The 27,963-nt window shown below is 39.4% G+C and overlaps 1 protein-coding gene across 4 annotated transcripts; it reads left to right on the forward strand.

Moving 5' to 3' along the window:
* Window positions 1–83: 83 nt before the first annotated feature.
* Window positions 84–27,436, forward strand: AFG3L2 (AFG3 like matrix AAA peptidase subunit 2). Of its 4 annotated transcripts, none has more exons than XM_075728285.1 (17): window positions 84–206; window positions 4,641–4,740; window positions 5,232–5,300; window positions 6,770–6,885; window positions 7,809–7,961; window positions 10,170–10,244; window positions 12,256–12,380; window positions 14,901–15,174; window positions 15,752–15,889; window positions 19,218–19,371; window positions 19,962–20,069; window positions 20,222–20,347; window positions 21,421–21,531; window positions 22,130–22,245; window positions 23,206–23,406; window positions 25,079–25,273; window positions 26,418–27,436. In XM_075728285.1, exons 1-17 carry the CDS (start codon window positions 84–86, stop codon window positions 26,658–26,660), a joined length of 2,427 nt encoding a protein of 808 aa, XP_075584400.1. In that variant the 3' UTR covers window positions 26,661–27,436. The 4 variants fall into 4 exon arrangements, with proteins under 4 accessions (XP_075584400.1, XP_075584401.1, XP_075584402.1 ...); XM_075728286.1 differs by lacking the exon at window positions 84–206 and adding an exon at window positions 880–920; XM_075728287.1 differs by lacking the exon at window positions 84–206 and adding an exon at window positions 880–920 and having other exon boundaries at window positions 12,259–12,380.
* Window positions 27,437–27,963: the final 527 nt, after the last annotated feature.

Genomic DNA, 27,963 nt, shown 5'->3' on the forward strand with positions numbered 1-27,963 from the left:
CGTCGCAGGCGGGGGCGGGGCGGCGGCAGCGGCGACGCGACGCGGGGCGGCGGAGGCGGCGGGCTGAGGCGGCCGCTGGGGCCATGGCGCACCGTTACCTGCTGCTGGCGCGGGGGAGCGGCCGGCGCCGGGGGCTCCCCGGGGTCCTGCTGCAGCAGCTGCTCTGCGGGAGGGGCCTGCCGGGGGCGAGGCCCTGCCTGGCGCAGGTGAGGGGCAGGGCAGGGGCCCAGGAGGCCGCTCCCCGCCCGCAGGCCCTGAGCGCGGCGGGGTGGGGGAGGCGGGAGGGTCTCGGCTGCCGCGGTGAGGCGCGGGGCGGCCCCGCCGCTGCCCGGGACCCCGCGGCGGGGAGAGGCGTCCCGCCGGCCGGGGCCGAGGGCTCCTCGCTGCTCCCCGCGGCCTTCCCCGGCTCGGCTTCGCCCGCTTCGGCGGAGGCGGCCCCTGCCTGCTCGGTGCCGGCCCTTCCGGCCGCGGGGAGGGCGGGAGTGCCGGAAACGGCAGGCAGGCTCCCCGCGGGCACTGCGGGGCTGCTTCGGCTGCTGGCGCGGCCGAAGGAGAGGGTGAGGCGGCACCTGAGAGCAGCTGCCGCCGCCGCCGCGCCCCGCCGGTCTCGCAGGGTTCCCAGCGGGTTTTCAAGCGATACGTCGTTCTCCCTGACTCCAGAGTGCCTCCGTTGCTTTTTCAGGGTGGTGATTCGCCGTAGGTGGGTTTGTGGCTGCCTGCGCGTAGCATCTGAGTTGCGGGCTGAGCGATTTGTTTGGGACTTTGGGTTGTCGGTGAGTGCAACCGTAGTGTGCTGAAAAAGAGAAGGCAAGTGGTCGGTTGTTTGCATTCTGGGACTGCACGCTGCAATACTGGTATGGATTTGAGCAGACTCTTCTAATGTTAACTGATAAATCGTGATGGCTGGGTGTTCATTCTTGGTGAGGTGGTGTAGACTGTCAGCTGTTACGTGTATTACCCTTGTTGTCAACCCTAACATATCGGAGGGGTGACAGGCCTACGCTACCGCTTGGGAAAAGGAAGGCGCTTAATTCCTGTGTCTTTCAATGGCATCTTGGGCAGGTTGCTTCATTTTTCTGTAGCGTATAGTGGAGAACCATTGCACCTCTGTAGGTATGAAGGTTATCACAAGGATAGCGATAATTGTGAGATGAATGTGCATACAGATGTTAGTAACTTAGCCCTAAGTATAAATATGTGTTTTGTTTTCAATGTTGAATTTATGTTTTTATTTAGTCAGAGCTGAACATTACAACAATAAATAAAACACTGTCAGCGGTACTGCTGATCTGTCAGGAAGCTAATTCTCACAAATTTAATGAGTTCTTATTTGGAATGGAACGTAGGAACTAGGAAAAGAACTTTGTATTCATCCTGGCATTTAGATTTCTTTACTAGCTTTCTGTCCCCACCCCCTCCAACATGCTCTTATGTAAGATTTTGATGACTGTTAGATAATTAAGACTTTTGGTTTCATTTTATTTTGTCTGATTTGGAACTTGTTTATGGATATAGCTCTAAACTTGTAACTTTCTAGAATTAATGGATTCTTGGTCTTTTGCTTACATAACTAAGCAAGTGGATTTTCTCTTCTTGCTTTGTGTAGCCTCAGTGTTTACAAAAACTTTGTAACCATAATCCATTTTTTAAAGGCAGTAGTTCTGCTTATTTAAAATTAGCTATTTTATTTAATATTGGAATCGTGGAGAAGGTACTTCTTTGGTGTTATAGATCTTGAGTTTGTGTTATACTCTGGAGTAGTAACATTTTCTGGGTTATTTTAACTGTAAAACTGACCTTTGTGTACTTTGCTTATCTTGAACTTATATTAAAAAAAGTCTTGATTTTTTTTTTTTAGCAAGGTGTCACAAGGTTTACCTGAGAAAAAAAAAATTAGGGTTTTTTTTTTGCTTTATATGCTGTGACAGTTCTTTTATCTCTGACTGAGAGAAGCTGGGCAGTTTCCTGGTACATAGCCCAAAACAGCATCCAGTCAAAATGTACTTTCTTTGCTTTCCCTCTGCTTAGGCAGTGGGTGTGCTTATATCAGCTAAGTTTGCTGTGGCATTCCCATTGCCAGCCAACCCAGGGACAGGTCCTGTATCAGAATCAATATGATCAGTTTTCATGCTGATGATTTACAGAGTCAAAAAAAAAACAAACCAAAAACCACTCAACCCCCAAAAAACCCCAAAACAAAGACCCAAACCCAAGGAGTTGTTACCAGTGTAGTGTGGTTCTAATGACTTTTGTGTTTGTGGAATGTTATGGTGAAAGGAAACTTGACTCGCCTAGATCTCTTGGAAGCATAAAAGCGCACCTCCCAAACTCAGTTACTGAATGTGCCATGAAGTCAGTTGTTCCATTTTCTCACAGAACAACTTTAAAACACTCGGCTCTCTGCATATTAACTTGACAGGTGACTATGCATTTATTCATGGAATTTAGGTTCTGTAGAGAAAACCCAGCAACAACCACTATCGTTATTCAGGTCTGCCCCAAAGCTCTATCTGCTTACCCTTCCCTCTCTCTCCTTTGCTCCCTCCTCCTTGCCCTCTCCCCCCAACCCAATTAAACTATAACTTAATTATGTAATAAATCCATGCTGGTCTAGCTGAGGCAGGCAATTGGCTTTGGCTTACTTAAACTTTTCTTTTAAATGTGAGCAGTTGCTTTATTTTAGTTGGAGTAAATGTTTCTGAATATTCCTGTCTCTACAAAAAAATAGTCATCTGAGCTTGCAGAACAAATAACTCCCAAATTTTTTGGTGTTGTAGGAGACCAGTAACATAGAAGAGAAGCCAGTGTTACTGGACATGTCTTTGAATTTCACCTGTTGCTGCAACATTCGCTACCTGTTTGTATTTGAACTACAGATGGGTTGGTCTGTGGCAAGCTCTTTTTATTTTATTGCCCACACAAATGCATCCCACTTGTCCTAAGGCTTCTTCTAGGAGCACCGATGCAATTGCTCATGTTGGATGTCATAGTGTATTGTAGCTATTCTCTAGATCAGCTGCTCTCCAGACTACCTGCGTTGCACATGCTTTTCACGATCAGTAAAATATCCTCTTGGATTTTCAGTATCAGACTTTATTCAAAGATATGCAGTGGCACAAAATAATGGCTGGATCAAGCAGCCTAAGAATTCTTAGTTCAGTGTAGAGAAAAAGCAAGCAGCAAGGACGCTTTGGTATTCCTCTTGGTTCCAGCAGGTGGAACTAGTTGGCTGCTTGGAATAAGTCTAATGTATTTCATCATTTAATACGGGGTGGAGGGGGAAGCTCCCAGACAGAAGGCTTCAGAGAGTTAGAATTCAGTTAATGATATCTCAGCATTCCTAGGGTAGTCTTAGCATGTAATCTAGTATCCCACAAGTTTGTTTAATATGCAAAAACAGGTTTTGTCTACAGCCATTGTAACTTGACTATAACAAAACTGCTATGGATGATGCTAACATTGAGCTTTTCTTCACGAACATGGTCCTAGAGATGTTAGTCCTAGATAGATGTTTGCTGTCTTGCATGGATACCTTGAGTCATGTTTCTAGGACCTGTTCCTTTCTGTGTTTTGGGGTGGGGTGGATCAGTTTTTTGTTGGTTTTTTTTAACTATTTCTCTGCCTCTTAAGGTAAATAACTTCTAATCAAAAAGAACAAAAGGAGACTGAGCACCTCTGTGGGGCAGAAGGGAATGGAGGCAGAAGGAAAGTCAGCCTGTGGGGAAATCTTGATATTTGTAGATCTTTTCTTGATTTTTTTTTTGTAGAAATGCTGAGAAAGCTTAGGGGATAAGTTGGTATTTTATCTAAACTATGTCTGTCTTGACGAAAGGGGGGTTGATTTCTCTGTAATAAAATTGCAGTTTACTCTGTTTTTAAGTATTTAGTGACAATGCCAAAAATTTTCCTAAGAATTAGTCATTTTAGATACTTAATTTCCTTCATTGCACTTAAATGGTGAATAACAGTAAACAATTAGTCTTAGAACAAGATGTGATAGACTTGGGTTTGTTGTGTTTTCATAACTGGATCTTTACCTACGTAGGGGTTTAGGTCTGCTTTTTGAACTGGTGTTCTTCCTCTGTGTTGGTTTCTTAGCTGGATGTAAGCATTGTCTGCCACATCCCTTTCTTTTGGATTCAAGCAGATCTTTTGTATTCAGAAGCTACAGATTCTTAACTGTTTGGAAAAAGTTGCAGTTCTTTAACAAAACATAATTCAGTACTGTGTGGATCATGCTTGCATAATCACGGTTAGTGTTGCACTTAGGTGTCATTCAGCTGGTATTATGAAATATTTCCCATAGGATCAGTGTGTAGGTATTTAATGTTCATAGCTTGCCGTGTTTCCTGCTTGATTTTTCTCTTCTAATAAAGAATGTTATGTTTGTATGTAAGATGAAACTCTGCTCTTGACAAACAGAATTTTTAAAATTTCCTTGCTGTAGAGACTACCCATTTGATTGGCTTTTCCTTTTCCATTGTTGTCTTGCACTCTGGTCTGCAGCAGTTACTCTGAAGTCTGTTGTAAAGTTCCTGCTGTAAAGTAATATCTGACTTGTTGCAGTTCAAGACTACTAGAGAGCTTGAAGATTTTTGTGGCAGTGTCTTATTGCTTTATCTTTATTTTTCATCTTTCAGCTCTGTGAAAAAGTTACCACTGGAGTTACTACTGACAGAAGTACTGTCTTGGCAAGTGTAATTGCTGCTTGCAGAAGGCTTTTCTCTCAACCTCCCAAAGGTGATTATAACTTTGAATCAGTGAAGTGAAGCAGACTGCACTCCTTGCTGAGGACTGCACTTGTGTGCCATCTAGGTTTATTGTCTGGGGGGGAAGTAAGTTCTTGTACTAACCAGCCGTTAATCTTGAGATGGAACATTGATTTATGGGATTTTTTTTTTTAGGAGCTATTAAAGAATGACTGCAATTTGCTCAACTTCATGCTGTGCAATGCAACTTTCTGTTGAACTAACTTGTCTATCTCCGGTTTAAAGGATAGTTTTACTTTAGCTTATTAAATACATTTGATATTTTCTTGTCAACAGTAGTAGGTGTATTTATGGGAACCTGGTAGAGCTCTTTAACAAAAAGATGAGAACAAAACGATTTTTGCAGCCCATATATTGCTAGCTTCTTTGCTGTTGTATACGTTCAGCTTGTGACTACTGAAGTGTAATGACAGAATTGTAAACTAAAAAACAATTATGACCTCTTTAACTGTTTCTTAATAGGATTTGAAAAATATTTTCCCAATGGGAAGAAAGCTAATGGAACTAAAGGTACAGCTGGAGAAACAAAAGGTACAAAAAGCTGCTTGATTTCAGTTCTTTTTGTGGAATGTGTATTCATTAGTCTAGATTTTAGCATAACATTGTGGGTTTGGGGGGGGGGGTTTGTTTATTTTTCAGGGAAGATGTTTCTGTACCAGATTAGTTTAAATGTGCAAATTGATATATTTTTATTAAATGTTATTTTGCTTTCATATCATGTATATCATCTGGAATAACATTTATTTTCTCTTTATGCTTCTGTTGGAATGCTGACCTTAAATTCTTGTTTTACTGTTTCCTTGTTTTACTGTTGACATTAGTCATGCATTCAGAGATTCTCTCTGTGTATAGTTTTCAGCTTTTCCTAGAGCAAGCTAAAATACCCATTTTGTTGTATGGAGTAACCAGAATTGTCATTCTGGGTGACGATCCAGAACCAGCTCTTTAGCCAGGACCAACCATGTAGCCTGCTGCTTGAAGGAGGAGTTAGTAGTGGCAGTGCTAGAAGGAGCACTATCTTTACAGGGAGGGGGGTGAATCTGGAAATTATTAGCAGTAACAGCTGCTCTGTTGTATCAGAAATCTATCTAACACATCTTCCAAGGAGGAGAGGCAGCAACCCAGTAAGTCTGTCATAAGAGTGATAACAGGAGCAGCAGTTTTCCTTCCACTAGGCCTTGAATGGTAAAACCTAGTGTCATGGCTAGATGCTCAAACTACCAAGCTCTTGAAAGAGCTAGGGTTGGAAGGAATGTGTGTTAGCGTTGTGCTCCATTTTGCCCTCTTGAGTATGTTGACATATGACATTATGCTACGCCATGCAGGCACCTTGTGAGATGGGTGAGTGGAAGAATGATTAAGATGAACTCCTCAGCTGTAGTTGGCTGTTACTGTGTTGTGCGTGTCTCTAGAATATTAAAAAAGATGCCAACCTGTGATATTGGTAAACCCTGAGCTTTAAGAGGACCATAGTATGACTGGAAGGGTGAATTATGAGAGAAGGAGATGTTACTTAGAGCTTGTGGTGTTTAAAAAAAAAAAAAAAACAAAAACCCACAAACAAACCAACCCACCTGTACCCACCCCGCCAAATCCAACAAAACAACCCACCAATCCCCCCCTCCCATCAAAACAGAATAATCTTGCACATGTCTTTGGTTAGTGCAGTAGAAATAAGTTTCTTGCAGTCTCCATAACAGGTTTCTCCTATATTTGGAACATTTTTCAGTTCTTGGTGCTCAAGTGTCATCAGTTATACAATCAACAGACCTCTCCTCTGATCATAGCTGCATGAGATAGGTGTCTCTTTGCGAGTTAATGGGCTATGTATCTACTGTTTTCTATGGAAAATGCAGTTTCTCACATCTTCTAAGTATTGTAGTATTGCAAACTGGTTCATTTTTTCAGAACAAGTCTTTAATTTGGAAACTAATAAAAAATAGTGTCAGATTGGTATAAGATGTAAAGAAGTATCTTCTGTTATGTTTTATTTTTGTTAGAAGCAAAGCAAGCTAGTGCCCGACAGCCTAGTGGGACTAGCAGTGGAGGAGGTGGCAGTGGTGGAAAAAAAGGTGGCAAGAAAGAAGAAACTAACTGGTGGACCAGATTGCAGAAGGTCTTGACTTTAAAATATCTTTATGGTACTAACTGTCTTTTCCCCATGAAATAACCTTGCATGTTTTTTGCTTTTTAGGGCCATATTCTGATTGGCTGAATCCTCCTTAAGCCTCCTGTGCCTAGTGTTTCATAGTAACTGGCTCTAGGTGGCTCCCTACTCAGTCCCTTTCATAAATTACCATTTTGTATATACCTTCAGAGCCTCTAACTCTGGTTCAGGAACATTAATAGAGTTTTAAGCTACATGAATAGGGTTGCTAGTAGTCAGTATTCTTATAGTGGAGCCTCAGGCCTTAAAGGCTTCATATTTTGTTTCAGAATGTCAATTTATAAAACTTGCTGACCACACAATGCTAGTTGAATGTAGTTTACTATGAGTCGTTCTGACCTTAATGGAATACTTACATAAGTTTCTTTTTAAAATTTATAATTATTGTCATTAGCTGTAGCACAAAGATGATAGCATCTGGCAGTACAAGAAAATAAAGAATATTTTTCTGATTTTACTTAGTGGGCATAATTTTTTTCCTCATTCTTGGGTTTTTCCTGGGTTTGGGGTGTTTTTTTCCTTTTATTTTTGTAGGTCTTGCATGTAGTTCTGGAAGGCAGGGAACATTGTTCTAGAATGGAGAGACAGAAAGGTCATATAACAGATGGCAAAACTTTTTTTTTACATAAGTAGTTCATAGATCAAAACTGTTCAATTACTATTTGTAAAACGTTTAAAAATATTTTTCTACTAATGTTGTAATTCCTCAGAAGTTACGGAAGTGTGTTCATACAACCAAATACAGCTTTGCTTGACATTCTCTGTGGTAATCTTGAGGGCAGGGAACAGAAGCCACAAATAGATTCTAGAACCTGTTTGTTATCTTCTTACTGTATTACAGACTCTAAAACCTTTTTTTCTCTATTTCCTAGGGTGACATTCCATGGGATGTCAGGGAGTTTCGGATGTACGTAGTGGGAAGTTCTTTTTTCTGGACAATGGTTGTATATTACTTCTTCTTCAGGGTCCCTGGGAGAGAAATCACCTGGAAAGACTTTGTCAATAGCTACCTTTCTAAAGGAATGGTGAGTACTGAGAGGAATCAAAATGGAAAATCAGTGTGCTGAAGATGCTCGTTTCTGCCTCCCCGCTTATGCTTGTATCCATGTATCTGTGGAGTGAGAACTGGCTCAAGAGTAACTTTTGATGGAGAAGGGGATCAGCTTTCATCTTAATCAGTTCCTTGATCTGATGTTCTGGATGGCTGTGTGAAGATTTGCATTGGCTCAAGAGAGGAGAGGGAATGGGCAGCTCAGGACAAACCTTTTTTTTGTTGGATAGCTCGTGTTGATGCTAGTTTGCAGTGCAACCACAGTCTCTCAGCATATAGTCTTATAGTACAGGTAAGCTAACTTAATGGCTTATGCAGACACACAAGCTGCCCTCAGAAGAAATTTACTTCTAACTTTAAACATTTCCATGAGCCCACCCCCCTGAAAAAAAGTGTCCTGCTTGTTTCATGCCTTAAATCAGTTCCTCAGGGAATCCAAGGAGCAGCAGTGCAAACAGAAAGGTGGGGGTGGGGAATCAAAGAATCTCTTCCAGGGACAGTAAGTTGGCATAACTGTGTTGTAAAATAGCCTCCTTTTATTTGTTTTCTCCTCTCTTATTTCTTCTTTCCTTCCTACCGGGAGCCACTACTGGAGCAATCAATTTTATCATCGGTGTCCTATCTCTCTGTAGAACTTGGCAGCTTTCCACACTTGGAGTAATAGGTTGGTAATGCCCTGAAGTTCAGGAGATCGTGTGTCTTACATAGGCCTTTTCCACTTCAGGAGCCACTAGTTCTTGGCTCTGTTACCTCCCTGTTTGTAGCTTTGCCTGCCAGTTAGGAAAACATTGGCTTGGTTCCTCCTCTAGGTTTCAGACCTGGGATTTAGTGTTAACAGCATGCTTCCTACCCCTCCATCACTTTGGTCAAGTGCTAACCAGGTTGTTTCCCACCTTTCTTTGTCTTACTGATCTATGCAGAGTGGCTCTGTATGTGTCTCCCCTTCTGCATAGACTGTGTCTTACAGTCCTGTTCTTAATTGAGAATTATGTGTACATCTTGTGAAAAAACCTTACTAATTATATCTGTTGTGAAGCAGTAAGACACTAAAAAGATTAGTTTAGCTGTTACAGTGAACGAAGCCTGAACCCTTATTGCAGAAAAGCATTATGAAAGTGGGTTATTGCACAAAACCAAGTCTCTTGGGCCTTTGTAAGATGTAGTCTGGATATTCAGATAAGCTAAATACGTAGCTATCAAATGCTGTTGGTTGCCATAGCAGTGGCCAGTTAATAGGGAGAAGACATCGGCCCTACAAGTGTTATGCACTTTTCAAAACCAATATGTTCAGGTAGTTTTACATGAAGTCGAGCTAGATCTAGAGTGGCTTCTTAGCTCATGTTTTGCTTCAGTTCTGCCAGAAATGGCCACATGTAGTGAATTCAGGGAAACAACCTTATTGGCCTGTGTGCAGTTCAGGCCCAACTTGTAGAACCATTGCTAGTTTAAAATTCTTTAAAGATGCTGAAACCAGTTACTTTATGGAAAGAGGAAGAAAAAATGGAAAGAAACTTTAGTTGCCTTCTGAAGAGACCCTGTCAAATTCAAGACAGTAACCATTTGAGACTTTTTCTATCAAAAAAAAAAAAAAAAAGCCTAATAGTTTATATCTGTGACCCTGTAGCTCAGTTCTTGATTTTTAGTTTATAGGGTATCTGTTACCTCAACTACATTCTTCTTTATCTAGTTGATGTTATTGTGTTTAATATGGTAGCACAGGAAGCCTTTTATATTAGGGAAAACAATTGTAAGGAAAGTTTTCCCTCATTCTGTTTGGTTTGTATTGGAAGCTGCTACAAGAGTTTGGAGTTGTGTGGTCTATTGCTTTTGGTGTTTGACCACTGAAATAGTTAAGTATTGTGTAACTATTTCACTGTACCTGTGATTTGAGCTGAGAAATGCATTGGGTTTCTTCCTTGAAAAAGGGTATGAGGTCATCCTTTCAATCTAAGTTTTAATGTGCCAATATTCCTTGCTTACTGATTATGTATAGGATTCTTCACGCCATTTGTAATAGCAAGCTGTGTATTGTGGAACCATCCTGATCTACAACATGAATTTTATTCTCCTTACTGGAAAACAGAACAGGTTCATATTTGGTCTATGTAGCTCTCGGCTGTGATGGAAGTGCAGTGACTGTACATTGATAACACATCACAAGTTTTGCTCTTTCCTCCTACAGGTGGACAGACTTGAAGTGGTGAACAAGCGCTTTGTTAGAGTGATCTTTGTTTCAGGAAAGTCTCCTCATGAATGGGTAAATGCTTTTAATACATATACATGAGACATTAGAAACAGCAAAGCATCTTTTTAGGTGAAGTTTGATGCCAAAAACTTGGTCTGGAGCATTAATAATCTCTTAATCTAAAACATGTTTTCTGCCTGATTGCTACATTCTTACATTGTTACATTCTGCCTCATTGTTACATTGTCCTACATGTGTGGAAAGCCTACATGTGGCTGGAAAGCTGCCTGGCTGAAAAGGACCTGGGGGTGTTGGTCGACAGCCAGCTGAACATGAGCCAGCAGTGTGCCCAGGTGGCCAAGAAGGCCAACAGCATCCTGGCTTGTATCAGGAATGCTGTGGCCAGCAGGAGCAGGGAGGTGATTGTTCCCCTGTACTCGGCACTGGTGAGGCTGCACCTGGAATACTGTGTCCAGTTTTGGGCCCCTCAGTACAAGAAGGACATTGAGGTGCTGGAGCGTGTCCAGAGAAGGGCAACAAAGCTGGTGAAGGGTCTGGAGCACAGGCCTTATGAGGAGCGGCTGAGGGAACTGGGGTTGTTTAGCCTGGAGAAGAGGAGGCTGAGAGGAGACCTTATCACTCTCTACAACTCCCTGAAAGGAGGTTGTAGTGAGGTGGGTGTTGGTCTCTTCTCCCATGTAGTTAGTGATAGGACAAGAGGAAATGGGCTCAAGCTGTGCCAGGGGAGGTTTAGATTGGATATTAGGAAAAAATTCCTTTACGGAAAGGGTAGTCAAGCATTGGAACAGACTGCCCAGAGAGGTGGTGGAGTCCCCATCCCTGGAAGTGTTCAAAAAATGGGTAGACATGGCACTTTGGGACATGGTTTAGTCTAGTCTACCCTTGATTGGTTTAGTGTAGACTTGGTAATGTTAGGTTAATGGTTGGACTGGATGATCTTAAAGGTCTTTTCCAACCTAAACAATTCTGTGATTCTGTACACTGTATGTTTTTCACTTTACTGTATCAATTATTTTGCCACAGATAACTTAAAGCTATGGCAAGTAGTTCCTTTCCAGCACCATGCTCTTAATACAAATATACAAACAGGAAGAGTGAGAAATTGATAAAGGTTCTGTATTTCTAACTGCTGTTTTCCATTTGCTCAAGAAATCCCCAGACTTAACCATACGTACTTTTGGATCTCTTTTCTGTTCCAGACTGCTTTTAGTCAGTTATTTGAAAAACAAGAGAGAAGCTTTGTCAGGTTACTTCTTCCTGGGTGGTAGAGTTTGTTTTAACTGCCTTTCCGAAACAAGGTCTGCAAGTCCCTCTGGGGTAAAGTGAAATCTGCAGCAATTACTTCATCAGTGGGTTTCAGTGTGACTTATTTATACTCTTTAGCCCACATACCACCAGTTGCCTTAGTTTCTCAATCAATTAATACTTAGGACTACTCTTTTTTTTTCTTTTTCAATATTAGTGTAAGTAGGGGCAAGTCAGGCAGGTCATGGTGCAAAAAGGGAGATTGCCTTGAAAAACCGAATCTCGACATTGTTTGAAAATCATGTCTGGAATATTTTTTCTGGTGTATGATGTAAGTTCATGCTGTCTTTTGTGAAGACAGCTAACTTTAAAGCTAGTATGAACTCCAAAAGTAGAGAATTGCTTTTCTTAACCAGAAAAGCTGAGAGCTTCAGGTGAAACAGTTGTGTGGCTGCTTTGTTTGACGGTTCAGTGCTCTGTATTATTCTGACTGCATAGCTCCCTCCTAAAGATCTGTTTACCTACTCTCCTTCCATTTGTTCCTGGAGAAAATGCCAGGATTTCAGTCTATTTAAAGCGTTCCAAAACTATTGGGTGTATGACTTCTGTAGAAGCAATGACAGACACAGTATATTCAGGTTGGTAGGCCTTAGATTTATTAGGTGCATCAGTTGCACACTTTACAAGACAACTTAAAACTCGATTTTGGTCTGAATCTTTTCTGAGAATTGCTTGTGTATGTGTTAGAAGAAGTTGGCTTGTAATGAGGCTGAAATAAGATAGAGCACTTTGTGGTGATCTCTGCTTTTTTTTATAGCAGTACGTCTGGTTTAATATTGGTAGCGTGGACACTTTTGAACGGAATCTTGAAACTGTGCAGCAAGATCTGGGAATAGAAGTGGAGAACAGATTGCCTGTAGTCTACTCAACAGAGAGCGATGGGTAAGAAGTTGCTTTAAAAAAAAGTTTCTTGATAAAAATGGTTGTCTTTACAGTAGAAAAGTAGAGTTGCAAGACATGCACCTTATGCTTCACTAGGTGGCAGTGTTATCAGAATAACAATTATCTTGGTTTTATTTTTGAACACTAACTGTAAGAGGAGCTGTTCAGTACTTTGTCTATGTAGAAATCCATATCCTCTTACACTAAATATAGCTTCTTATTACATAAATGTTTGTGTTCACAATTGGTCCTTCCTTCATTTAAGCCCTTCCTCCAAGTGACTTGGACTAGAGCAGGAGTCAGCCATGCGCAGCTGTAAAGCTCCAGAGATGGCACTCATGCAGATTTTTGGATGGACAAAATATGGCATAGAACTACAGCATATTGACTGAGATATAACAGGCACCAACTTCTGCCTGTGAATTCAGCAGAAGTCAAATTCTGTGGCCTTGCAAAAAGGCAGGAAATTGGTGATTAAGTGAATCACACTATCCTGCCTGTTAGCAGGAGCTGGAGGACGCATCATGGTTTTAATCTCTAAATTGGTTAAGAAAAATAGTACTGACCTTGGATTTATGGCATTGTTGCTTCCCTAGTAGGGAATAATGGCTCCAATACTAGATGTGTATTAGTCTTACGTAGCTGAGCTTTATTGACCTGGGCTTTAGAAGAGACTCTCTGGTTTTCTGAATGGCTTAGAAGACAGATGTAATCTTTTATCACAAGAACTTATTTCTTTTTTATCCAAGTCAACAGTTTGAAAATGACTCCTGCTGGGGTCCATGAAATGGGTTTTGTACCATCAGGAAATTCAGCTTTGGGTGTAGTAGCTCATATTACTAATGAAAAAGGCTCATTTGCTGCCTCTTGTGTTTTCGTTCTTGATACTGTGGTGTGTGTTTCAGTTTTGGGGGATGGAGGGGAAAGTTTTGTTTATTTCCATAATGTGTTTTACCAAGCTGCTGCTGCCTATTTGTCTTGGTGGCAACAGGAGAAATGGTAGCCTTAACTCTGGGCCATCTTGCGACTTCAAATAGAGGTTTTCTCTTCCCCATTCTTCTACAAACTGTCTCTGCCTCATTTCTCTGTTTCTGTCTAATGGGGCACGCTCTTAAGGACGGTCCATAAATAAACCTGTTGAGTTCTTATTTAAACAAATCTGGAAAATAATGAGCGGACCAGCCAAAGAGGCTGCTTGTGCAAAGATGCTGCTTGTCAGCTTGAGGCTTCTCACAACAGACTGGGAAAAGTTAAGTCAGTTTCTATGTAGTCTTCAACATTGCACAAATCTCTTACTTGTTGAACCCCTCTTTCTGACCCACAGTCTTTTGGGCCCTTTCCTCCTCAGTGTCTGTTCTTCACCGAGTACATTCCCTGTAACTTCTTGCTCTGCCCCAGAAATGCCACAGGAAACAGGAGAGCGCAGCAGCTATGCGATCAGAGTGTTGCTGTTCCCTGCCAGATCAGAATCTGCTGAATACCATAGGACAGGGAAAATCCTTCTTTTCCTCTTCATCTCAGAAACGTGGGATATCAGTAAAGCCTGGAAATCATGTGCTCATGTAGGGTAGTGCTTCTTTTCAGCATTTTAGTTTTGCTGAGTGTTGACAGAACCTCTTGTGAGCTGTTCCTTGAAGGTCTTGTCACAGAAAAATCTGTGCAGTGCTCAGATACTGTGATAGAGGACTGTGTTAATATTAGGATTTTTGGCCTGTACAGAGCTATGTTAGGAAGCTGGAGGACAGACAGCGAAAGGTAATGGGCAATGAGTAATCAAAAAACAAAAAAAAAATACCCCAACGAATCAAACCAAAACCTATAGCCATCGTGAAGGGAAATAGAGACATTGAAAAAAGAAGAAAATGGAGAAAAACCTAAGGGAATAAGAGTGAGATGGTATTTTAGAGAGAAATTTCTGTCTGAAGTTGTAGCACACACTGATTATATGCTACCTAATACAACTTATTTTGACAATATAACCATTTGCATAAACTAGTCCTGTGAATTTACCTTTGAAGGGCACAGAAAATGAGCTACTACTGTTTAGCAGGCAATGCAGTTTTCCTCTGTAAAACTCATCGATCTCACTTGATAATGTGTTTGGTTTAAAAACAAACAAACAAAATAACAAAACAAACCCCCAGACTGTCACTTGTTAAACATCAAGTGTAGAAGTGTTACCCTCTAAGATTATTAATTTACATTTTCCCAGGATTGTGAGGGAAGGAGGATGGGCAATGAAAAATCAATTCCAACTCTTCCTTTAATTATAGCTACAAGAGACTTTTTGGCCTGTTTGACTTCTGTAATTCAGAATCTTTTTTGTGTTCTCAAATTTATTTTGGTTGTTTCTCAATCTGAACAACTTGCAAAAATGTAAACATTACAAGTTAACAGAGTATTTGTCCTGCACTTATTCAGGGTTGCCTATGATGGAACCAACACTTTGTACATACTATATGCAGTAATGGATTTTTGTAATATATGTGGTTTTCTGCTTTGTTTGTTTTTTCTCCACAGATCGTTTCTCCTGAGTTTGCTGCCTACAATCCTGATTATTGGTTCTTTGCTGTACACATTAAGAAGAGGTCCTGCAGGCTTGGGTCGAGCAGGGCGCGGAATGGGTGGACTCTTCAGTGTGGGTGAAACCACAGCCAAAGTACTGAAGGATGAAATCGATGTTAAATTCAAAGATGTAGCTGGCTGTGAGGAGGCCAAATTAGAGATAATGGAGTTTGTTAACTTTCTGAAAAATCCCAAACAATATGAGGATCTGGGAGCAAAAATTCCAAAGGTAAGGAAATGATGACTTAGCAGATAAAGACTTTATTCTTTTGGTAGTCCTCGGTATTCTAAACTGGACTAGGAACATTTATGTATGCAATGCTTTCCAGCTTCTTTCTTTCTTACAGTCAGGAAAAAAAATAAATGGGCATTAAGTGCCAACAGTATAACTGTGGTGCCAGAAGATTTGCCTCTTGAATACTTCATCTGTTCACATGGGTCAGAAATGATACATAGTATGCATGTGTACCATTATTGTATATAACTGTTACAGAATTGTTGTTTGGCTATGTTGTTATGGGAGCCCATCTGATGACATACCTTTTATTTTTTTAATGTCAGTCAAAGAAAACACTGTTCCTGTAAATCTGAGACAGCATGGCAATGTTGTAGCTAAGTTTTTTTTTTTCCTTTTGATGGTTTAAATTAGATGAATCATCTGTTTGTTTCCTTGCACAATTTTGACTGTGGTGGAAGAAGAGCCAGTGGACTCAACATCACAACATATACAGATCTTTTAAGTAAGATATTTCATAGGCTTATATTATGTTTTCTTCATGAGGAAAATATACCTGTTTCTCTTGCAGGGGGCAATTCTGACAGGTCCTCCAGGTACTGGGAAAACACTTCTGGCTAAAGCTACAGCTGGAGAAGCTAATGTACCATTTATCACAGTCAATGGCTCAGAGTTCTTAGAGATGTTCGTTGGTGTGGGCCCAGCTCGAGTAAGTCTTTGGCCTTGCTCTTTTGTTTCAGTATTGGTTGTTGAAAGGACACTGTCAAGTTTGGGAGGCAAACAGTTTGATTATAGCTGAAGTTCTTTGATCTATGCAGATTACTTACAGGTGATGCCAGATGCTTGTCTAAACACAAGAATCATAGATGTACCTTTCATAAAAGGAAGTAATGCAGGTCAGTATCTGGTTGCAGGACATCAGGACCTTAAGGGTTTACTGCTTTGCAGGACCTTAAGAAAACAGAACCGAACTCTCCAAGCTCTGCTCTGAAATAAATTTATTAGCTGAGTCAGAAATATGTAGCTCATTTGACTACTGCTGTGGGAATGTCTTGTCCTGCTCTAAATCGTTATTTCTTTGAAGAACTTTATTCTGTTTGTGGTGTCAAACTCTAGATATCAATAGTTGTCTGGGACACACAAATGAGCTTCTGGTTGAAATAGGAGTCTGATGGTCGTGGAGCTAATGGTTGATTTCTGGAGATCAGGTGATTTAAATAAGCAAATATATCTGTCTGACATTTTTTGTGCTCTTTTGCCTTAACTCTTTTAAAATAACTCATTAAAAACATACTAAGTGGAGGGAGCTAGCTCTGCTCCAGTACATCCATTTTTCTTTAACTTTTTTTACTACAACTAGGTTTAAAACTGAATGTTTGAAATCTATCTTCTCCTGTCTAGGAAGGAAGGACACTTAAATCTGCTGAAAAATATTCTATAAACAAGTTACAGATAATATTTTACAAATGAGGCGGGTAACAAAAAAAATAAGGTTCCTCATAATGTCCAAAACTTATACTCCATTTCCAACAGCTCATACCTTTGCCAAACTCCAACCATCTTGTCTTAAGCCTTAAAAAACATACTGCAAGGTGACACACTCTTGGAAAACTAAGATTTATTTGCTGCAAATCCTGTGAACAGACTTAAGGAAGTCTACCATGGTTTTTACTCATGTTTAACTGCTAGCATGGAATGGAAATGCTTTAGGTTTTGAATTGATTTTGAAATTTGACAGGAAATGGCTCTTACCAAACGTATGCAGTTTTATGTCCTGGGAAAATTCATTTTGACTGAGTTCTGTAAAGCCCTGAAAAACTGCAGGTTTTGCATGTCTAGATGTGTTAGAGGATAGCAGATAAACTTTCCAAGATTTGGTCCTTAGTTTGTCACAGTTGTGCATGCATATGCCTCTTGCAAGCTTAGGTCTCTTTCAATAGTCTTTTGCTGGACTTCTTCCAGTAATATAGGTGGGAAAAGATCAGTGAAGCCAGGCAATTTTGGGTCTTTTGAAAACAGAAAAGGCAAGAGGTGTGAGGGACTCACACAGGTAGGCACAGAGCTTGGAACTGAAGGAGCTGTTCAGAAAGTTAAATGCAGAAGCTAGTTGGGAGTCTAGGCTTCAATGAGGATGCAGAGAGACTGGAAGTATGTAAGGAAATTGGCAAAAGGAGCTGCTATGGAGGGGGGAGGGTATAGGCAGAGAGTGGGGAAATAGATGCAGAAGGGGGTAACAAGGTAAAAAACATGGGTGGTGACTGAAAAAAGTGACTCTTTGAAAGCCAGAGGGTATGGAGATAGTGATCATGTATGTAAGATGAGTGGGACTTGAAAAAGGGAGCATGCAGTGTAGAAGGGACTTTACTGAGAAACAGTAAGAAAAGAAACTGGTCCATATCCTCTGGGAAAGTATTAGATATCTTGAAATAATAATGGTACTCAGAAGCTATGTTGTCATTAGTCGTCAATACATACCTGAAATGCTCCAAAGCAGAGCGACTTAACTTTTCTCTGCTGGTCTATGCAGATGATTATCAGCTCTTACTACTGAGTGAAATCTGTTGACATAACAGTTACTGCTTTGGCTATGAATTGAGGTGTCAACACAGTTGGTGATTTCTGATGCCTGTAGAAAACAACATGAGAGTGTGTTTCATTTCCTATGAATTTAGTAAATAAGACGGTTGTCAGTGATGCTAAATTGATTACTTGTAAATTGGGATATGCTAGAATTAAAATTGCTTGTACAGTCTTGCTTCCTTTGGTGGTTTTTTAGTATATATGCATTATGGTAACTTTTAGTTGCATTCCTTCTGAAAAATAGTTGTATATTTCTGGATCTCTGTCTTTCTGATCAAAATAGAGTTCACTGAGCACATGACACTTTCCTTGTTTGTCATGGTCCTTCATGCTTTGTTCGTTGTACTTTTTTCAAATTCTGTTTACAAATCAGAGTGACTTCCTGTAGTAGAGCGTACTGTCCAAAATTCGCATCTCTTAGCATCATCTGTCCATTTTTTGTCATCAGAGAAGCCTTCTCTAATTGCATCTCTAACAAAGTTGCATCTCTACAAGGTAGTAAAGCTCTGAGCTGCATATAATTCTCACTCGGGTCAAAATTCTTCCATAATTTTCATTTCCTGTTTGTTCCAGTTAGATTCCTCATGTGTAGCTGTAACTCACTGAACTGGTTTTAATAAGGTCCTTCTGATAGTATTTGCCAGCACAGTAACATTGTAATGTTGCATCTTAGAGCCAATCACATTGTGCTGTAACTACTACAGTAGAATTTGATAAGTAGTATCTTCTTTAAAATCTAAAAGTCCAACAAAATTTTCAGCTATTTGCTCAATGTCTTGGCCATTTTTTCCAGACTTCTAGAAGTTAATTTAACTTCTGAACAAATATTTGGAGATGAATTCAGTTTTCCTAGCCCATGTAATGGAGAGACAGGATGGCTAAGAGTCAATATTTATAACAGCATATTGTTAGAGTACCATGGTAAGCACTTGTAAGTAAGCCTTAAGTTCACTGTAGGAGTTACATCACTCTGTTCTAACTGCAGAAAAATTAAAAAGATTTTATTTCCTTAGTATGAAGAATGACAGTGCGATAGCATGCCCATTCACATTCCAGTTCTGCTTGTAATACTGTGCATTAAAGAAGAGCTTAAAAGAGAAATCTTGTGTTAAACCTCTGAAGTTTGGAGGCTTTGAGAGCTGAAGTTGAAGATATATTTCAGTGATTCAGGAAAAGTGGTTATTTCTTCAGGCTTTTAAGTTGTTTAATGTTCTTAATTTATGGATTGAGAAAGGATTTGTCAGCCAGTGGGCCTCCACATTAGTGATTCTTGCTGAGGAGCAGCTACAGTGTAACTTATCATTGCCTTGAGAGCTGGCTCTAGGCTTCGGAACACTTACTAACAACCATACTCAATTAGAGCGATACTGTTACTGATGTACCTCTTCCCCCCTATGCACCCCCTGACTCTGAACAGATTACAAACCAATCTGATACTACTCTGTTCTCCAATTAAGGTTAGAGACTTATTTGCTCTTGCTCGTAAAAATGCCCCGTGCATTCTCTTCATTGATGAAATAGATGCAGTAGGAAGGAAGAGAGGAAGGGGCAACTTTGGAGGACAAAGTGAACAAGAGAACACACTCAATCAGCTTCTAGTAGAAATGGATGGTAAGTATTTAACATCTAATTACATTATAATAACAAGGATAAGGGAAAGAACTAATATGCTTGTTCAGACCTGTTAACTAAGACTTGGGTTCTAGCTTAACTATAAACTGAGTGTGTTTCCTTGCTTCCTAAAATGAAGAATGGTGACTCATTTTGCTGCAGCCTGATGCTTTGATGGTGCTTTTTTCTGAACGAATTTTAGCATTCTGCATCTGATAACTCTTTGTCATAGTTGAATAGGCAAAAAAAAAAATTCTTTGCGTGAGACCAGTCTGTCTGGAAAAAAAAAAATGCAGCTAGCCATGCTGGTTCTGCAATTTCCTGAGCAGTTAATCTATTATTGCCTTTTGAAGATAAAGCAGGATTTGATGTAGTACTTCACAAAGCAGAGCCTAAGGCCATTTTTTTGCTTGTTATGAAAAGCTGGACAATGCTCTAATAAATGGAAGTATTTTCAGCTTTAAGATCATTTGTTGAAACTGTCAGTTCTTATGCGGCCCTGTAAAGCGGACAGTCTTTTTATTTCTATTCTTTTTTCATGAAAATTTTATATTTACACATATTTTCTCTTTATTACATTTCTTCAACAGGATTTAATACAACCACAAATGTAGTCATTTTGGCAGGTACTAACAGGCCAGATATTTTAGACCCTGCTCTGATGAGACCAGGACGCTTTGACAGGCAGATTTACATTGGTAAGTTTTATCTGCATCACTGTATGCTTCTGTGTTTGTAGAATACCACTGAAATCACTGCAGCTATTTACATATGTAACTTCCTTGCACACATTCAGTTAGAATATATATATATATGAGAAAAGTAAAAGCATACTTCTTTCATCTTAAAGGACCCCCAGATATAAAAGGAAGAGCATCTATTTTCAAAGTTCACCTTAGACCTCTGAAATTAGACACCATCTTAAATAAAGATAACCTAGCAAGAAAACTCGCATCACTAACACCTGGTTTTTCTGGTAAGTGACTCGTAATGCCGCTATTCTTCTCCATTTACTATATAAGCTGTAGATATGTTATTTCCCTGCTACTTCTGGTTTTCTTGCACCTGATCTTCTGGATGGCACTCTTTATTTTATTGTATTTAATGCTACAGCATGACATTCTCGTTGCCTGTTTGAGCAAGTAGGGGATTTCTGAGGGTCTTAAGTTTTGTCTGCCTCAATCAGGGTGACATACCAAATGGCAGCTTCTTCTGTCTTCAGCAAAAGCAATCCAGAGATTGCTTGTTGCTATCACTCGTGTGTGTATTCTTCCTTTTAATACGTTTGTTGGATTCTTTGAACACTGCTAGAGAAGACCTGGGTTTTGTGGAGTTTGTGTGCGTATTCTTTAGGGGGACTTCTATTTCTGGATGTAAAAATTTCACCCTGGAAAATATACTGTAACCTGGTGTTGAATTAGTAATGGATGTGAGAACCTTCATTACTGGCTTGTAATTTAATCCATTTAAAATCTGTGGTGACCAGTAGTTGAATTCTTCACTGTTTTCGTGGTCTATGTAAAGCTGGTTTTCTGAGGTCTGAGTGTGAATATTTCTGGCAACTACAGTGATGATGTTTAAACTAAGCTATCTCAATAGCATTACTGCAAATAATGTTAACAAGAAGCGGATGGCTTGAAACCAGTAATGTGAAAGGATATCTTCTAGAGATACAGCAAGGTCTGAGCTATACTGGATCCATATGTAGGAAATCCATTCTGCTAAATATATACTAGTTTAAATATAGTCTGTAGCAGACAGAAAACTTAAGGAAGGTAGGATATATCAAACAAGTACTTCACTGGTAATAAGCTCTATTTGGTAGCTGTCTACCTAAGAGAAAAACCTGAATGCCTATAACCATAGTATGTGTATTTATCTCTTAAAGAATTATGCTATATGTAATGAATTATTTCAGAGAGCATTACCTTTAATTTTGAAGCTTTATGCAAATCTATGGAAAACTAATTCTAGATAAGGTTATCTTTATGCTAGACTGAGAGAAAATTGTTGAAAATGATGAGTAATTCATGCCTTCTCTGCTTTTAGGTGCTGATATTGCTAACGTTTGTAATGAAGCTGCTTTAATTGCCGCAAGGCATCTGTCAGATGCTATAAACCAAAAGCATTTTGAGCAAGCGATTGAAAGAGTTATTGGAGGTAGGTGAATCGCATCGATCATTTCTCAAATTGTAATATGACAGGCAACTTTCTTATATACATATATGAAGCCATGCTTGAATCTTTCTCCTGTTCTTCAAAGTTGTGTTTTTTTCCTGTCCTAAACACACCTGAGAGAGAGAAAACAAGTATCCTGTCTATATTGCTGACTTCTGTAATGGAGAAAGGGGTAGGGAGAGAAATTTCATCAGGATGCTTTTCTAATTTCTTCAAAATGGCAAGAGGAATAGCTTTGGATTTAGCAATGCTTGTAACTGCTGTTAGCCTGGAATAGTCTAAAAAACTATTTTATTTTTTAAGTCCAAATGTTTTATTTAAATGTTTGAATATTCTTAAGAACTTATACTTTGAAACTAGAAAATCTAATCAAGGACAAGGTTACAGTAAAACCTAAAGATACAAATTTCTAAAACTTGGAAGTTTTTGGGTTTTGTGTTTTGTTTGGGTTTTTTTTTAACCTTTTCAATAGACTGTATACATGGCATCTAAGTATTGCTCACTATCTTTCTAAATGAGATAAGGGATTTCAGTGGAGAAAGGTATGTCTGAAACTATTAATCAAATTTATTTTCTAAAGGTTTGGAAAAGAAAACTCAAGTACTGCAACCAGAGGAGAAAAAGACAGTAGCGTATCATGAGGCAGGGCATGCAGTTGCAGGATGGTTTTTGGAACATGCTGACCCACTCTTAAAGGTAAAGGAAACTGTAACCTGAAGTAGTACTTCAGTAGTAGCAGGTACAGCATCTTCTTTTCTTCACACGCCCCACTCCCTCTCCTGCAATGTTGGGAGGGTATTAAAATACGTTATCTTGCAAAAGATAGTGGAAGTGTGTAAATTTTAGAGTATGCTGCTTGTAGCTCTCTTAACTGTTTGTGACTTAGGGCTGTTACAGGGTTTGTACTACAAATGTCCTTGGAAAGTGAAAGGGACCTGACCTTCCCATGAGTCTGCCTGCCTTGATAGCTGCTTTTTCTCTGAGGCTTTTAGCACACATGAGTGGTTTAAGTAAATCTTACCAGGTTATGCACGTAGATGCCTCTTCAGGAATATAAGTATAAAAATTATCATCTAGAGGCTGATTTTAGTTTTAATTTGATTTTTGGATTCACAGCTTGACAAGTCAAAGATAAAGGAAGAAGCACCCCAATCTCCCAAATTTCCTTTAACATTCATAGTTTTGCCTGGCTGTGGTGTTAATCTCATCTGACTTTCAAGCTTAAAATTCGTCTTGTACAATTTACTGCTGGAATGAAGGACATCAGTAAACACAAACTCCAACTATTCAGAATACTAAAGATGCAGAAGTGCTATGTCTGTGACAGAATACTTAAAGCCCAATACGTAACTCTAAAAGAATTGTGGATTTTCATTAAAAGATTTAAAAAATATGATAACAGTCTTTGGAAGAGATATGACAGTGGTCTTACCTTTCTATTCCAGATATTCTAGTAGTTATCCCACTTTAGAGCTAGCCAGAACTTTTAGGGATAAATCACAATGAGGGCAAAACTGTAAATGGAAATAATGTCTGAATTAGTCTTCAAGGGCGAGTATGGTGTAGGTTGTGGAATTAAAAATTAAGTCAAACCGAAGAATGCTTTATGGTTTTTAACACTATTTAGATCTAGCATTCTGTTAATTTTGATTGTAGGTATCTATTATCCCACGTGGTAAAGGACTGGGCTATGCTCAGTATTTACCCAAAGAACAGTATCTTTATACCAAAGAGCAGCTACTTGACAGAATGTGCATGACTCTGGGAGGGCGTGTATCTGAGCAAATCTTCTTTGGAAGAATTACTACTGGTGCCCAAGATGACTTGAAGAAGGTGACCCAGAGTGCATATGCTCAGGTATGTGCTTAAGTGAGACTTTTTTTCCTTACAGTTTTCTTTATCTACTACCTAACACTAGTATTTTGAAAGGATGCAATTTGATCAGGTATGTCCCTCAAAAGCCTAGTTTAAAAAAATACATGAATAAACATTATGCTGTTGTTGTACAGAGATGCTGCTGAGTCAAGTATCTTATTATAGTCTTACAACAGGAGTTCATGCATTAGGCTTTGATTACTATCCTACATCTGCCTGCAGGAACACATATGCCACAGTTGGATTCAAATACATGTGGAAATTGTATACTTTTAAAATGGAATTTCGTGCACCAGTTTGATCATCTGATCCTACTTTTACAGTTGCCCAGTTTGAAGACCCAGTTTGGATTCACATGTGTAACTAAATCCAGAAAACCTTGCATTTAAGCACTATTTGCTGTCAGTTAAGGCTGCTGAAATTAAGACATTAGTTTGTGTTAGTATCATATTAACTAGCATAGATGAGTAATTTGAAATCTTATCAATGTAATGACTCACCTAAGTGTAGCCATGTGCTACACACGGGTGCTTTATTCCATTTCCTGCATCAACACAAAAGATGTCATTTTATAAGACAGTCACAAGGTGAACAAGAGAGACATTTTAGAGTACAGTTCTCTTCCCCTGAACACTACTTACGTGCCCCGCCCAAACCACACCTACTTCCTAGTCTCTGGTGTGCTTCTTGTTGCCTCAGTTGTGGAAGTAAATGTGTAATGAAATCCTGTTAATGTTATTTTTATGGGATCTTCTGTGACTCTTGTTCCATTTTAAATTAAAAACTGTTTAAGTAAAATAGACTTTTGTTTATGTTAACTAGACATTCTGTCTCCACAGAGAACTGGGGGCTTAAATAAAAGTATTGAACTCTTCTTAAGGAAGCAGGTTTAAGATGCTATGTTCTAATGCTGAGATTTCTTTGAATATTCTTTGTCATATCTATATTCATCTTGCAAGGCCAAGCAGAGAAGTGCCACTTTAATAACTATCAAGTTGATAGTGGCCATGGAGTGAATACATAAACAGCAGTCTGAACTTACTTCTGCTTCTGCTGGAGTAAAGTGTGACTTAAGACATTCATATTTGGCAACTAGAAGGGGAGTCAATATTCAGTAATGAGTCAAGCGAGATAACAATCCTTTTCACCTTCGTAGGAGAGTGTCTTGGGATGAAGTATAGCATATGATTTTTGCATATGATAGGACAAAATCTTCAAGACCCTCTACTTTAATCTTTAAGTTAACTAATCTATATGGGTGAGTGGAGTATGCTAAACTTTGGAAGCATTTTGAATTGGACAAATGCTTATATTTCTAGTAAAGGAAAAGAGTTTTACCACTTAATGAAGGCTGAAGTGTTTTTATGTAATATGTTAGTATTTAAACAGCAAAGCATCATGTACATCACAAGTTACTGCCTTTAAATGGTGGGATTTGTGTCCTTCAATTTGATCATTAAAAAGAAATAAGTGAAAGTCAACTTAGGGTAGACTTGAGTTTTCAGGGGAGGGTTGGTTTTAGAGGAGAAGATTAGGTCATAGCCAGATGACTTCTCCCAGTTTTGTTTACCGTATTTTACATCAACATACCCTAAAATCCTCTACTTTGTTTGATTTTTCTTTTTCCTTTTTCTTTTTTTTCTTTTTTCTTCAGATTGTTCAGTTTGGTATGAATGAAAAAGTAGGGCAGATTTCCTTTGATCTCCCTCGTCAAGGAGACATGGTATTAGAGAAACCTTACAGTGAGGCAACTGCCAGATTGATAGATGAAGAAGTACGGTCGCTAATTAACATTGCTTACGATAGGACATTAAGTCTTCTGACTGAGAAGAAAGCAGAAGTGGAGAAGGTGAGCATTACAGTATTTTTAGCCACCAAGTTCCAGCTGGTAAGCGAGAATCTGAATTGAACTGAATAGATTAAAAATAGTGACTATGTAAGTATACGAGGAAGTTTGCTCAAAAACTATTTGATGTAGTCTTGAAAGTGTGTCACAAGACTTAAATAAGTAAATAGAAGTATCCTTTTGTGTTGGAACATCTCCCAGGTTCTCATGAACATGATTTAACATCTCTCTCCCCCTTATATGGTCAATACTAATTTGGAAAGTTGGAGGGAAGAGTCTATCTACTGAAGTAGGCTTTAGTAGATGTACTAGAGAAGTATGAAACTTAACCCAAACACAAAATACCAGGATTCCAATTCATTAGGCTAAAGAAGCTGTCTAAGAAGGGAAGTATGTATAACTTCCTTTCTCTGAATTCCTTTTGAACATGAAATAAAAAGCATCGTTTACCATCTTCCTTCCCTGCCCCCTTGCTGCTTGTGATCTGCCTCAGTGCAGCTGAGATTACCCATGTGCATATTCTCTTCCTCCATGCCAGAAAGCCTGGTACAGCAAAGGGATAATTTTCCAGTATAGGCACCTGATAGGCTTACTGACAAGAAGACAAGTTTGCATGGATTCAGTAAATGGTGGTATAGTAGGCCACCATCCCAAAACAGATCACTGCATGTGGTTTGTGCTGAACAATGTGCTCACTGACTCAAGAAGGTTACAAACTACAACTGTACAGTATTGTATGCATTGTAATTTTATGGTGCTCTTTAGTTTGTAACGTAACAGCAGCCCTGTTGAACCATCGGGTTTGGTAGGAAGGGAACACTTGTTTTCATCTATAGCTTAATGTCTTGCATCAGGAGCCTTTTGGCAGCAGCAAAAGACTGCTGTTCTGAAGCAACAGTAACAGCAACAGTGGCCCATAGGGAGGGCGCTTTGCCAAATCTTAACAGTAGGATTAAAAAAAGGTACTTTTCTCCCTTGTGAGCATTTGGGTAGCAAAAATCATGTGTTAAGTGAACTCTGGGCAACTTGGTTTTTCTATGAAAATTAATCAGTGATGAATTTGGTCCCAAACTGTCTTAGCAAACTCCTCCAAGGAAGAGAGCCAACTTGGGTATTTTGTGTGTGACATAACTTACTGCTATTCCAGGTTGCCCTGCGACTACTGGAGAAGGAAGTGCTTGATAAAAGCGATATGCTAGACTTGCTTGGCCCAAGACCATTTGCGGAAAAGTCTACTTACGAAGAATTTGTTGAAGGTACAGGAAGTTTGGATGAGGATACTTCACTACCAGAAGGCCTTAAAGACTGGAACAAAGAGCGTGAAAAAGAGAAAGAGGAGACAACAGATGAACAGGTTGCTAGGCAGATCAGAGGAGGGATGCCATTTTAACTGCAAAGTGTGTGGTGATGTTGACTTGCACTCTGGAAGAGAAACAAACTCGCCTAGTTTGTACTTAAAAACAAAAAAAATAATTTATTCAACCAAACTGTATTAGGGATGGGTGGAAGAGTGATCTCTTGTGATGAGATGAGGATATTCTGCTCCAGAGTTTACGTATGTGGTATCATCAGTTCACTGGTAAAAGATGATCATCTTTCATTTGTCAACTGAAGAAGCATACGTTGGATTTCAGCTGCAGTGGAATGCCGGAACTGAGCTTCTCAAACTTTGAAACAGTTCAGATTCATGCACAAACTTTGTGGCACCAGTCTCTCTCGCACTCACTTTTTTTTTTTAAAAAACCCAGTATGTAAGCCTTAAAAAAAAAAAAAAAATTAGTGTTTTGATTATTCATCTAAAGTGTACCTGTATATGACCTGTTTCCAAAAAAAGAATCATACAAAATGCATCATTGAATGCTTAGCCAAAAGTCTGGTCTGACAAAGTACTAGCTTTGCAAAACTATCAGCTCTTTCATCTGACCCTTTTCCCCTCCACCTCTCACTTTGATTTTAAAAAGAGGTTGTTTAGAGAAGTGACATGCAAGTTGACAGTGAAACTGGACACCCACTTAATATATTAAAATGTACTCATGGTTCAGTGTCTTTTAAGTCTGAAACTCAGTTTGGCTCCTGCAGTTTTATTAGTCAGTTTTTTACAGAGTTCTGTAAGATATTGAACATATGAATGTGTTGTGTAAATACAGTTTGAGTCAATAAAATCATACTTTTCTGAACAAAGCTTGTCTTTTTTTTTTTTTTTGCTGGTTTCTTGGTATAGAATTTGGACCAATGCAAAACTTCCTCATAAGATTTTGTTATATTAGGGTATTGAGATTGTGCTCACAAATACCAAAACCAGCAGCCAAATCCAAAGGTTTGGATGAAACTTGGCTAAATCAGATTGTCAGTTTCATACTGGTTTGGTTAACTTAAAGGGTGGAGGTTTGTTTTGTTTTTTTTTTTTTACCCCTCTGCTTAGTTGAATACAGTTGTCTTAGTATAGTCACCTGCTTCTGGTTGTCTGCTGCATGCTAAGGATTTATTAGCTGGAGAATTCAACTGTTCAAGAATTAACTGATGGTCTCCCTGTCACAGAAGAAGAGAGGGAAGCATGATTGCAGGGGTGGTTAGGTGGGAAGGAGAATGAACCAAGCTTCTCTGCTGGACAACAAATCCTTTAAGGCTTATGACTGAGAGAGCAGGTTAAGGGAATAACTAGCGATTGATTCCATCTGTATGTTGCAACATTC

Source organism: Pelecanus crispus, chromosome 2, assembly GCF_030463565.1.
Source record: "Pelecanus crispus isolate bPelCri1 chromosome 2, bPelCri1.pri, whole genome shotgun sequence".
NCBI lineage: Eukaryota > Metazoa > Chordata > Aves > Pelecaniformes > Pelecanidae > Pelecanus > Pelecanus crispus.